Raw genomic sequence first — 13,088 nt, forward strand, 5'->3', positions numbered from 1 at the left:
AAACTCGCAAAATGTGAAAAAAAAAGACTAGGATAAAACATATAAGAACAGAGAACATATACTGATGAGAGAAGACATGCTACTGAAGACCCTTTCAGATTGGGACATTTATCTGTCTTGTAATTTGCAAAACATAAATAATAACCGAATATGTCTTAGTGTTATCCAGACCAATATCATAGATTGAAGGCAAAAAAAGGTTCATTATTACTATAAATAGACAGCAACATATTGTGATTAGGAAATGTACACTTTTATAAGGAACTTTGAAAACAATTGCAGGGAACATGGAAGCTTTGCTATATCTAATGAAAACAATTACAGGGAATGTGCAAGCTTTGCTGTACCTAATGTAAAAAAATCATGCAGACAGAATTACCTGGATGTTCACACAGGGTTAAGTGGAAGCCTAATTATTTAAGGTTATCAGACGTGTTTACCTGTGCATTGCAAATATTCACAGTTTAGAGCCTGAAGATTAAGATGTAGAAATCTGTGTGTGTCAACAAAATCAGAAGATGAGTATGTCAACAATTGTATAACAGAATAAACCGTGTCTGAATTAAAAAGATACAGCTATCCAATTATATGAAAGTCTGAAGTATTTCAGCAAATTCATTCATATTTAAATATGATTGTTTTTAAAGTGTTACTTCACAACACACACAAGGATTTCATTCTGAAAGTTTAGTCAGGTTTTATGACTGTCTAATTAAAGAGCATATAGTTTTAATTTCGACACATGAGGATTGAGGTGAACAGTTTAAATGTTTTGCTTGTTTGTATTAAAAAAAGTAAAGTCATATTTTCAATTGTCCTACATGTGGAACTAGTAATAAATCATTTATGATTCTCACCTGACAGCAGTAATGTTGCATTTCAAAGATGAGAGTTATACTTGCTATGGCTGAAGGCAGCAGTAGATGACTTGGGCTTTATTACTAACTATCTAAAGACTGACATTTTCCTAAGTGGTCAGTCTAGGTCCGTCAGACTCTGTATAAATTCTAGATATGTAACTTAGTGACTTTTGATATATAAAAAAGTAGCTATAACAGGTTATCCTACACTTCCTGAATCACATGCAAAATAAACTGAAAACACTGAAGTGAAAACCAGAGTGCAATATTTCCAGAAAGTGCATTTGATGCTTAAATTACTACACTTTATTCCAAGGTCAAGCAATCTCAGAAACAAAATATGTTAAGATGCTGAGTATACTGCCAACACTCAAGATGGGTGTAGTGAGGATTCTGTTGGCACAGGAACATTTTTGGCAGAATTCACACTCAAACTTTTTTCCATTGTGTCACATGACGTTCAGCATCTTTGCAGTAGCACTGTTACAGCATGCTTCATAATACATTAATATTAATAGGAATGATATGTCATGCCTTTGAAATAGTACACTTATGGTTCTGTGTACTCTTCTCTTATTCTAAAAAAGAATATTAAAATTATTTTAGAAGCACACTATAAGTACTCTTTGAGATAGTCTCTAATGTATCAGCAGCAAAGCAAATGTATTCGCTTCCATTACAGAACAGTGAATCTTTCAATAAATTTCACCATCTTTCAGTAATCGTTGCAGTAGCATTATGTGCTATTAAAATGTTCTCCGTGCTCATTCAGTTTTTGTCAATGGTGTTTCAACAATATACACTAGCAACAGCTTTGTTGGAAACATAGATAAATAACACCTGACTATCGCATGGGTGACCTGACTTCGATTAGTGGCTCAGGCCCTTAATCTTGAGGCAAGAAGGGTGGGTGTGCCTATTCTTGGGGGGGGGTGGGAAAGTACTTGGCCAGAACTCAGAGAGATGATGCTGGACTGGAGCATGGGAAGACAAAGAAGGTATGACCGCTTTGTGGGCATGGGTGGGTACATGTGCTGATAGCCACTTCATATTGCCCACCCAGCCTGGCATATGCAGTGATATCAGCAGAGTGGGGGAGGGAGATGGAATTTATTGAAAATTCCTCATAAGACTGCAGTATGAAAGTTTTCTGCCTGTCCTGTACCACTCCATAATGTCAACAAGTCCTGCAAATTAGTGGCTGCATATGTAGGGGGTCTCTGTGTTCAGGATTCTCCCAAGAGAGAGACCTTTTTAGTATTTAGATTGACACTGGGGAGCCTACCAGGATTCTACAGTGGAAACCTGAGATCAGCCATGGAGTGCATGGAAAAAAAAAATATATATATATACATAAATATATATATATATATATATATATATATTTCCCCTTTACAATCCCGAAATACTGAATTTCAGTTTCTCGGGAACGTAAAGGCAAACATGAAAAATGTCGAAAGTATATAAGCACGAATTCAAATATCTCAAATCCACACTTATGCAGTGCAGCAACGGGATGGGAAGTGTTTGGCCGGGATGTTTTACAGAAGTGAAGGTAAGTGAGTGTATGTGAGTTTTATTGTAAGTTGTGCATGTGGGTTAGGGTACGAAGGTGAAAGTATGAGTGTGAGTGTTGGATGTGTTTGTGATTGTGTATGTGTAATGTGTGTGCGAGGGGGTGTGGAATGTCTGCGTGTGAGTAATGCATTTCTTTACTGTTAGTGCGATCTCGAAGTTGGTATATATAAGTAGGGGAGGTGCAGGGGGGCTTGCCCCCCTGCATAGATGTAGTGTAGGATTGTGTAATTTGTGTGTTGTGGGTTGAATGGTGTGTGTGTTGTGTGGTGTATGGTTTGTGTATGTTCGGGGTTGTATTTTTCGTGATTGTGTGTTTCGGGATTGTGGGCTATTCGATTTTATAGTTTTGAGATACTGCAATTCGAGCTTTCAGTATTTTGAGATTATAAAGGGGAACTATATATATATATATATATATATATATATATATATATATATATATATATATATATATGCATATATATGAGAGTTGGATAATTTATTATGTCTCATTTGCCAACTTCCTAGTCTATTTTAAACATCTGGATATGAGTAAAATATATAGTATGTCTTAAGTGCAAATAAAACAGAATTTAGGGTCTGACATGATGAAATCAGTCACCAAAATGTAAAGAACAGGCTTTGAAAGCTGAGAGAGCAAGCAATAGAAAAATAACAATGTAGGTCTCTGTCTGTAACCACAAGCAGATTAACTAGAACACAAAGAAACTGATTATTTCATTCACTCATCTACAGATAATACAATATTGTTTTCTAGACCACATTTTTCTAAATAGGATTAAAAACTTTCACAAAACCTTGTATCTGTAGCCTGGAGCTCATTACCCCTAAATATGAGGACATGTCAGGAATTAAGTATTTTTAAACAAAATTAATTTAATGTCTTTCCATTGAATGCAAGTGCTGCTCTTTTAATACTGGCTGGCAACATGTTATCCAACAGCAAGCTCATACTTTCATTATGTTTTTTTAATTTATTTTTTAACACTAATACTTCAATTTATTTTTTTCTAAGATAAACCAGCAAAGAAGCCTACAGGGCCACAAGAGAAAATAGCAGCACAGGTTACAAGACAATCCATATATAACTATGTATAGACTTGTTGAGTTAAAGTAAAGTAGAGAAATCAACCATTATTGCTGATCGGATACAGTCATTTGAGATCTATTCTGAGTTGAGTACAGTTTATGTCTATAGAAGTTCAGTTCAAATGACAAGTCCATTGTAAAGCATTTCCAATGTCTGAAAATGACTGCAGATACACTGTTTTGCAAGAGAAACATATGATTTCGTTCCATGGATGTTAAGCCCTTCACATGGTCAGTTATACTTAGAATCCAAAATAGTGTATCATCAAGGTGGAGAATGGGCTTCCGCAAAGCAAAGGACGCAGCATCATTTACTCTTGTCCAAATTAGGCAGGCCTTGAGAAAGTCAAACAGTAAGGGTACATTATTAGCTTTGCTAAAGTCACATCTCCAGCAGCAGACCTCCTTTTGTGGAATGACAGTTTTACTTACAGGGGTGATATGCCAAAAGTGATTGTTTCTTTAAATGCAGTAAGTAAACAGAGTGTCAGTATTTACATACCTTGTTTATTATAATACATCTTTCCCAGGCTCTAGGACAGATTTTCACTGCTGCAGACTCCACTTATGGTAGTTTGCCTCAAAGATCATAAAACTGTAGTTGTCCAGGGCTGTATATAGTGATACCAACAAATGATTACACCTGGCTGTGAAACCTGGCTGGGGAACAGGTCTAACCAGTAGAAAAATCCTCCCTTTAAGCAAATATCCCAACTTGCTGGCCACCCTTAAAAGGTCCTTCAGCTGTGTAAATGCAGACATATACCCATCTATTACTTTGTACAGGCAACACATGCAGTTTAGCCAGTGACATTTCCATGCTTTTATTTAGTTTAAATATTTCTTTCTTCTTTCTATGTGTCTGGAACTACATTACTTTTGAGTGGTTAGTCATGAGAATGGCTAATTTTTCATCAGTATGTTTCAAAAATGTCTATTTTCTTGTTACAGTTGCTACCTCACTACTTTCTGACATATGCTCCTTTTTGTATATTTATCCAGTGTTTTTTTCCTTAATACATTATGGAGTAGCTATCAGATGTGATAAATTGATGACAGTTATAGCCACCTACTTTGCTCAACTCATTGCTGGAATTGGTCTGTGGATCAGACCACCAACCTGGTTAACAGAGCTAATAAATAAATAAATTTAATAAAAAAGTGAGCTAGAGCTTAAATTAACAAAATGGTTATGGTCTTTGCCTCCCATGCACAAGGTACAGAGTTCTATTCTGATCTCTGGCCAAAATCTGTATGGAGTTTGCATGTTCTCCCTGTACCTTTGTGGCTGTCCTTCTACCTCCCAAAAGCATGATCAGTGTTTCCATCACAAAAATAACTCAACAATGGAGCTGTTGGCAGCAGCACAGTCTCTAAATGGTGACCTTTAGGAGAAGATTTGTATAGACCAACCACTTTTGGCATCTACTATGGTGCACAGTATCCTCAAGATAGGAGAACACAGATCACAGACTGTGCACCATAGCAGGGCTAGTCACCAAATGTGTAGTGGTATTTACAAGTGATAAGCTGGTTGTGGACCAAGCCTACTCCGACCTATACCAGGGATCCATGCTAATGGTGGGAGGGGTGTATGTTCCTGCCATAAGCCCATCAGTCATGATTCAATAAGCTACTGGCTGGCTGGTGTCCAATTACCCAGCTGGTGTGGGAATTGTGGTGAGGGAAAGGCTTCAGAAGACAGTGAAGGTTGTCAATAGAATTAGTGACAGACTCATGGCAATCAGACTCCAGCCTAATGATAGGGCAGTATTCATAATTTCAACAATGACAAACAGCAGGGTTGTGATAGTGAGGAAAAGAGTGCTTTCAGACAGAAATAGCAGGACCGCAGGAATTGGTATTGATAATGGGTGACATAAATGCACATATTGATACAGACAGAACAGAATATGAGGACTGCCTAGGTCCATATGAATAGAGCAGCTAGAAGGCAGAAGAATAAGTCATTCTAGGCTTCTGCCTGACAAATGGCTTGATGGTGGCCAACCCAATCAAGAAGAGGAAATAGGGGGAGTTGATGAAGAATGGCAGCACCTCAAAACAGCATGTGTGAAGACTACAGAACAGATATGCAGCTGAGCCAGGGATGGAGATAAAGTATATAAAGAAAGCTGGTGGTAGAATGTAGAAGTCCTGGAAGTCATCAAAAGAAAGAAGGAGTGCAGGAAAACATGGGAGATAGAAAAGACAGACCAGGCTAGGAAGAACTACTGGTTGGCTAATAAAGAGGCTAAGAGAGGAGTTGCAATAGAAAATAACAAGGCATCAGAAGCACTCTTTCAGCTGCTGAAAAGTGACTCAGTAGATGGCATAAAGAAACTCTATCAGGTTGCAAGGCAAAGACAAAGATAAAAAAGATAGTCAGATGCCCTTCATAAGGGATGTCAGCAACAACCTGCTCACTAGTCCACAATACATCAAAAGCAGATGAAAGGAGTACGTCCATCAGCTTCTGAATGAGGAAAACTCCACAGAAACAGTGTTACCCAAGACACAGCCTGCAATGAAAGAAGAAGAGGAGCCCACCCTAGAAGAAGTAAGAATAGCACTAAGGAAAATGAGGTCAGAGAATGCAGCAGGCTCAGATGATGTCTCAGCAGATATGATGAAGATGTTGGGTGAGATAAGGGAGAAATGGCCCCTTAGGGTACTCATAAACAGTACAGAGAGAAAGTCATACCCCAGCTGACTAAAGGATAAGCATACAAGTGGCAGTGTCCAAGAACAAAGGGGGCACTCACAACAGTGGGCGATACAGAGGCATTAAACTCCTATCTTACTGCATGAAAGCCCTGGACAGGGCGACGGATAAATGAATATGTAGAGTAGTAGAAAGTAAGATAGGAGATGAGCAGTTCAGATTAAGATCAGGCTGTAGCACAGCTGACCTGATGTTTGCAGTGAAACAGATACTTGAAAGGATGCAAGAGATGAGGAAGAAATCCAATTAGGCATTCCCAGAATGCTGAGCTGGACAGTCTTGCCATGTTTAGAAGTCCTGGAAATATTGGTAGAATTAGTGCAGGGTATATACAAACACCCATTGACTCAAGTGCAAACAGTGTTCTGTCTCAAAGAAGGGTTCCCAGTGGACATGAGTGTGCATCAGGGTTCAGCTTTGAGATCACTGATGTTTATACTGGTGATGGATTACATTAGCAAAGAGGTTAGAAGCGACAGATCAACAAAATTGCTGTATGCAGATAATGTGGCCTTAACATGCAGATGCTGATCAAGAACTTCAGCAAAGGATATGGGAATAGAATGCAAAATTGAAGACACGTGGGATAAAACTGAATATATATATAAGACAGTTGTAATGGCAGCAAATGGGGGAAATCAGAAAAAGTTGAGAATTAAGATAGAAAGGAAAAAAGTGACACAGGTAAACAGCTCCCTTTGCCCCTGATATCTTGCCTTTGTAAAACCCATCTGTCAAAGTCTGACATCAAATACTCATATGCAGAACTAATAATTAAATAGGTAATAAGATTTTAAAGACTCCAGTCTTAGTTCACAATGCAACTGGTAAATACTATGATACTTATCTCTGAAATACTGCATAAAGGTTTCTGTTTACATGCCTCCACTACAAATGGGTCTGAATTAGCTGGACATCACAGTTGATAATATAAGTAAATACATAAAAATGATATCTAATATACAACTTTGTTCCTCTTTTTATGTATAAAAGTAGTTGTCTGTTTGTGATGATGCCCATGAGGTGTCTATGTGACCTCATTTATTTATATACAGTATTAATTATATAGCTCCCGATAGTTAACTCAGAGGATTGCCTCCTAGATATTAATGAGCTACTTAGGGTACCAAAGGTGCAGGGTTTGATTCCTCCACCACTGTTTGCATACTAGGTGACTCTGAGCAAGTTATTAAGCCAGGAAATATGTCTGTATTGTTCATGAAAAGAGACACTTGTGTCTAGTGGGCTTACCTTTTAGCAGTGAACAAAAATAAATAAAATAAACATAAAAGTGCATTTGTGAAAGTCAACAGGATGCATGCAGAGTCCACAGTTGGCCTATTGCAAAACAACAAGGATAGGACAATGAAGGGACAAAGGAGACTGCTCGACTGGACTTGCTTCTCATTTACTGCTTTTATCTGATAGCGAAATGAATAAGTACTAGTACAAATGAATAAATACTAGTACACAACAAAAAGAAAGTAGTTACAAATAGCAGTTTGTAAATGGTCAAGTAGGCAACAGCCAAAATGATAGTCTTACAGCAGGATAAAACTGATGCGAGTTGGTATTAAACAAAATAATACATTTAGAAAGGTGTGAATAACGGGGACATATTTTTTGATAATGAATATCTTAGAAATCATTAAGACAGACTCCTACTCTGATGCAAAAAGCATTTACACTATCAGTGTTTAAAATTCAGCTATACAGTGGAACTTGGTTAACATTATGATGGTGAAAGATTTCAAGACTGTATAGGAAAAGGCATAGCTAATATAAAAACTGTATTGCTGAGAATGGCCAGGCATAATCCTCTAGAATAGCAAACCTGAGTTGTAAGCTGGAAATGCAGAAGAGGTAATGTCCACTTCAGGTAGTTTAGACAGTTAAGGAATAGACTGGAATAAAGCATTGCCTTAGTGGGCTTTGATTTAGTTAAAATGCATGGAGTACTTCTGGGAGCTGTTAGACTATAACTATCTGCTGATATCTAGTACTTGAGAAAAACTTGGGTATGTCAAGATTTTTCCACAATTGTTTAGAGCAGATGAAATCACCTTAGTCAAGGAACTACTATAGTCAACACTGGGTGGTTATATAGGAGTTGAAGGAGTGAGTCATTGCCATTTCTGGTGTTTTCTTATAAATTCCATACAGATTATATGAGCATAGGCTGAAATGCCTGTAATGATGAATAAAGTGTAAACATGAGCAACACACAAATGAACAAACATCTGCTGCCAGTGACATATCTGACAGCATTGATGACATGGAAGATAAATAACTGAATGGTGATAACATGATGGTTGATAATGCTTTAGCTTTACTTTTTCTCCCTGTAAACTATATACCTACACAGTAAAACCTAGTTCAACCCTTACTTTGCATCTGTAGCAAAAGCCAAGGGCCATCTGTCCTGAGTTATTGGTAGCCCTGGTGGATGTAAAGGATCCCACTGCACCTGTCAAAAAGAGTTGTAGAAGTTCTCTGATGTCCTGGTCAAATTTCTTCAAGTCAGAATGAACACCACCTTCGGTCTTTGGTGAAGGGAGGTCTTTGGCCTAGAGTGACTAACCTGGTCAGCAAAGTATAAATAAATAAATAAATAAATACATTGCCTCCTCTTTTTTCCCCTGGCTGTGAGATGTGTGAGAAGCACACACATAGCAGGTGCTTAATCTATTTGCTATTAATGATCACTATGTGAGCAGTGGAATTCCTTACTGGGGTTTGAGAGTCTATAATTTGTACAATTTTTCCTCCACCACACTGTTGGTGTATGTTTAAGAGATTTGCTTTAACTTTTCAGCTGTTAGTATTAATGGGGTTCAAAGCCAATCAATTTCTTTCTGACCTTCCGCTCCCTAAGATCATATCTTGCTTTATCTAACAGTGCAGTCTTGTTGCAATTATAATTCCTTTCACTAAACATGGCTGTGACATACAACATAATCACAGCAATAGAGAATGATGGCCTTACTCCATGGCTTCTTACTGCATGGGTATGAGAAACAGAGTTGCCTAAAATGTAATCCATAGCGCAAACATTTTGGAATCTTAGATCATTAATGTTTTTTTTTTTAAACAAGCTTGTTAACAAAAAAAGCAGTCATAAAATGTCTGCATTTCTATCCACTTAAAGGAAGATGTATTGTCATCACTGCAGTTATAAGAATTATTAAATCCATAATGTTATTTATTGCACTGTATCATAAGATTTTTATACCATTTTCACTGTTTGATAGAAGAAAAGCTGTTTTAAATGTTTTTTCTGTTCAGAGTACAACATCTATTTAGCCCCCATTGTGTAAGTGCAGATGTTATCCTTACCTGTGTATAATGTGGCAGCTTTGTAAGTAATCTAATGCTAGGGCTAATTCACAGATGTATAGCTTCACAGTTTCTTCCTTAAAATGTACATTTTGTTGCAGGTGATATCGCAGGTCTCCTCCAAGTAACAGGTCGACTACCATAAACATATCTTCTTCATCTTGAAAAGAATACCTGGAAAATGTTGGATAATAAAATACAAACTGAGAAGCAGCTTTATCAGATGGCAAGGAGGATTACAATTATTTGTACAACAGCCATAATTATAACCAGTAAGGAAAACTTAGCTCATAACTATTAAAATATTATGTTTGTATGGTGCTTTAGAAACTTAAATATTTGTGTATACATCTGTCAAATATCAGTTATTATTCATATATGGGTATGGCAATATATCACAGCCAGGATACATGGCAAACATCTAATAACTTGTTTATGATTTAAGTTTGCTTTGACAGAGATGTTTCATCAGTAACAATTGACAAGATGATATGAGCTATACACGCCAGAATAGTATGACATACTTTTTGCTACAGAATTTGCTGAACTCTCCTCTATTGCTAAAAATCTCAAGATTTTCTTGTCTCTTGGATAATTTACTTTGTCTGCCTATAGTAGTAGTCATTTTCATATTTCTATAGCTGATATTATCTAACAAACCAGCTCCATTTACAGGAGTTCATGTTTCTCATAGACCAGAGAAGTTTATTTCACGAGAAAATATATCTCCTAGCCCACATGGCATTAATTCTTTGAGACATCATCTATGACCTGCAAAGCCTCCCGAAGAAATGTGATAGAATATCAACCTCACAACCCCTACCATCAATTTCTTTTGGTCTTTTCAGCTGACTCAGTGTCAGCATTTCATTTACCAGGACATTCAAATACATTTCTACACTGAGCAGATTATATCTAACTTCATATTTATACACCTGTAAGTTCTATGCACAGACCTATGCCCGTGCAATATCAGTGAACCCTAAGGGAATACTAAACAGCTAAAGATGGAATATGATTTCATTTTGGGGGAACGCATAATGATGTGTAAGGAAGGATAAATAATTAAAATATCAAAGAAGAAATAATAATTTTACCTTTGGAGTACTAAGCTGGAGTGCCATTCAGTGCCTTCAGGGGATTAGCTCATTTGATTTTATTGGATGAAAGAACAGTTGATATGTATAGACTATCAGGAATCGTATTCTTATATACATATTGAGCCAGGGACTAGTAAGGCTGCATTTTTCAGATGCACTGATATGTTTATAGCTGCTGGGCCTAGTTAAACATTTTATAGTTGACATCTAACAGTGTTACACAACAACACTAGTTGGTTTGTTATATGTGTGGCTGGAGTACCCCATTTTCCGAATGTTTAATTGAATCAGTTATAGCAGGCTTTAGCATGTTCAAAGACAAGGTTGCTATTGAATGTAAAGCTGGTGGGATCTATAACAGTGTGGTGTCTTGCATGTCTTACTTTTGAAAGTAATGGGGCTTTTAACTGAAAATGTGCATTCTATGCAGTCAAAGAGGAGGTAGCCAAACTTCACTTATGTAAATATGCAACATTTATGATTTTTCCTTTGAACTTTCATAACAATTCAAAAATTATAGGAATATTTCCACATATTGAACTATTTCATTTTGTACAAAGCCATAGCTTTGTGCTCCTTGATGAAAAAAAAATGCCTTTCATTTTAATGTTATGATCTTTTTCTTAACAGTGTATACTTAAGTGACTTTACAGTTTAGCATGATATAGTGAGCTAAAGTATAGCAAACCAAGTAAAAATCCTAAATCATCAGTGCAATAAAGCTACTGTGTTTTATGAAATGCAAATGTCTAGAAATGCAAGCTACACTGAAAATGTTAAAGAAAAGAAGCAGCACAGGAAGAGACATATTAAATGAAGAACAGGACAAGCAAAGAATGGCACACAGGAAGGGACATATTAAATGAAGAACAGGACTAGCAAAGAATGGCACACAGGAAGGGACATATTAAATGAAGAACAGGACAAGCAAAGAATGGCACAAAGGAAGGGACATATTAAATGAAGAACAGGACAAGCAAAGAATGGCACACAGGAAAGGACATATTAAATGAAGAACAGGACAAGCAAAGAATGGCACACAGGAAGGGGCATATTAAATGAAGAACAGGACAAGCAAAGAATGGCACACAGGAAGGGACATATTAAATGAAGAACAGGACAAGCAAAGAATGGCACACAAGAAGGGACATATTAAATGAAGAACAGGACAAGCAAAGAATGGCACACAGGAAGGGACATATTAAATGAAGAACAAGACAAGCAAAGAATGGCAAAAATGGTGGACTGCTAAACATAAGCGATACATTATCAGTGACTCATAGAAGAAAAGCACTAGTGCTGCTAAGTGCTGAGAAAGGGCATGACATCAGTGGGAAGGCTCACTACAGCAGATGCTGCTACCCTAATTGAGCAAGACGAGCTCCTTGATTTATAACATGTAACACATGTAAAGTGTGTACCTAAAACTATACCAATAGCATTATGGACTGTTCCTCTGAGAACAAAGTTGCAGTAGGTGTCCACATCCTAGCTTCAGGCATCTTCCCACAGCCTGCAGAAGATCCTATAGGTAGAACTCAGTCATCTGCACGAATGTCAACAGGTCCGTACAATGTTTCTGACATCAGCATACTTTAGCATGTAGCTGCACAATTTAAGTGCTTTTGAGGGTTAAATTAAGAGGAATGTATTAATTATTCTTGTGAAAAAATTGGTCTGTGCTTGAGGTATTGACAAGTAAGCATGAATACCAATGATCTGCTAATCATGGAATAGTATAAGTGGTCAGTAATGAATTTGTTGCAATGGCCATGTTGAACATGTTTTGTTGTATTGCAATTGAACGTGTGTAAGGCATCAATTATACCATTTAGTGGTAAAACAGACCACTTATGAGGTGAATCATCACTTTACCTTCTGCAAACTGTAGTTTCTTTCTCTTGTTTTTGGTGGTGTTTTTTAGTACAGAGGTCAAAACCAGAATGGTAGTGTGCTATTATTTTCTATAAAGCATTTATGTTACACTGTAAATATCTATATCTATCTAACCGTCTATCTATACATGAGTATACAATAAATAATCGCTAATGAGATGTTCAAAACACAAACCATCAAATAAATTCATCAGTGATTACAATCATCGACCAACTAAATTATCTAGAAAAAGTAATTTCTCATGTAAACCACCAGGTTACACTTGCAGTTAATAAACCTGAAATGAAAAACAACTTTTATGTAGGGACTTTGTCTTCACCTCACCCCATCCTCATGTGTGGGGGGTTCATCTCTGCATCCTCCCCACCCTGAAATTAAATACACTATCTCCAGGGTCACACAACCTTGTAGAAAGGAGAAAAACCCTGAATTATGTAATGATCAATCTATTGAAGATCAACTATTACATCATTTGATAGACTATAACACCATCAAATATTACCA

General features: G+C 36.9%; 1 protein-coding gene across 1 annotated transcript in view; it reads right to left on the reverse strand.

Moving 5' to 3' along the window:
• Window positions 1-1,410: 1,410 nt before the first annotated feature.
• Window positions 1,411-13,088, reverse strand: part of LOC122788672 (serine/threonine-protein kinase 32B-like) — a 197,830-nt gene continuing 186,152 nt past the window's right edge. Inside the window, exons 3-4 of the mRNA XM_044055568.1 lie at window positions 9,589-9,762; window positions 1,411-1,438 (exon numbers count right to left, since the gene is read on the reverse strand). Coding sequence (XP_043911503.1) covers window positions 1,411-1,438; window positions 9,589-9,762 — 202 coding nt within the window. The remainder of the gene's footprint in view (window positions 1,439-9,588; window positions 9,763-13,088) is intronic.

The sequence above is a fragment of the Protopterus annectens genome, chromosome 14.part0 (genome assembly GCF_019279795.1).
Source record: "Protopterus annectens isolate FY-2018-M chromosome 14.part0, PAN1.0, whole genome shotgun sequence".
NCBI classification, from domain to species: domain Eukaryota; kingdom Metazoa; phylum Chordata; order Ceratodontiformes; family Protopteridae; genus Protopterus; species Protopterus annectens.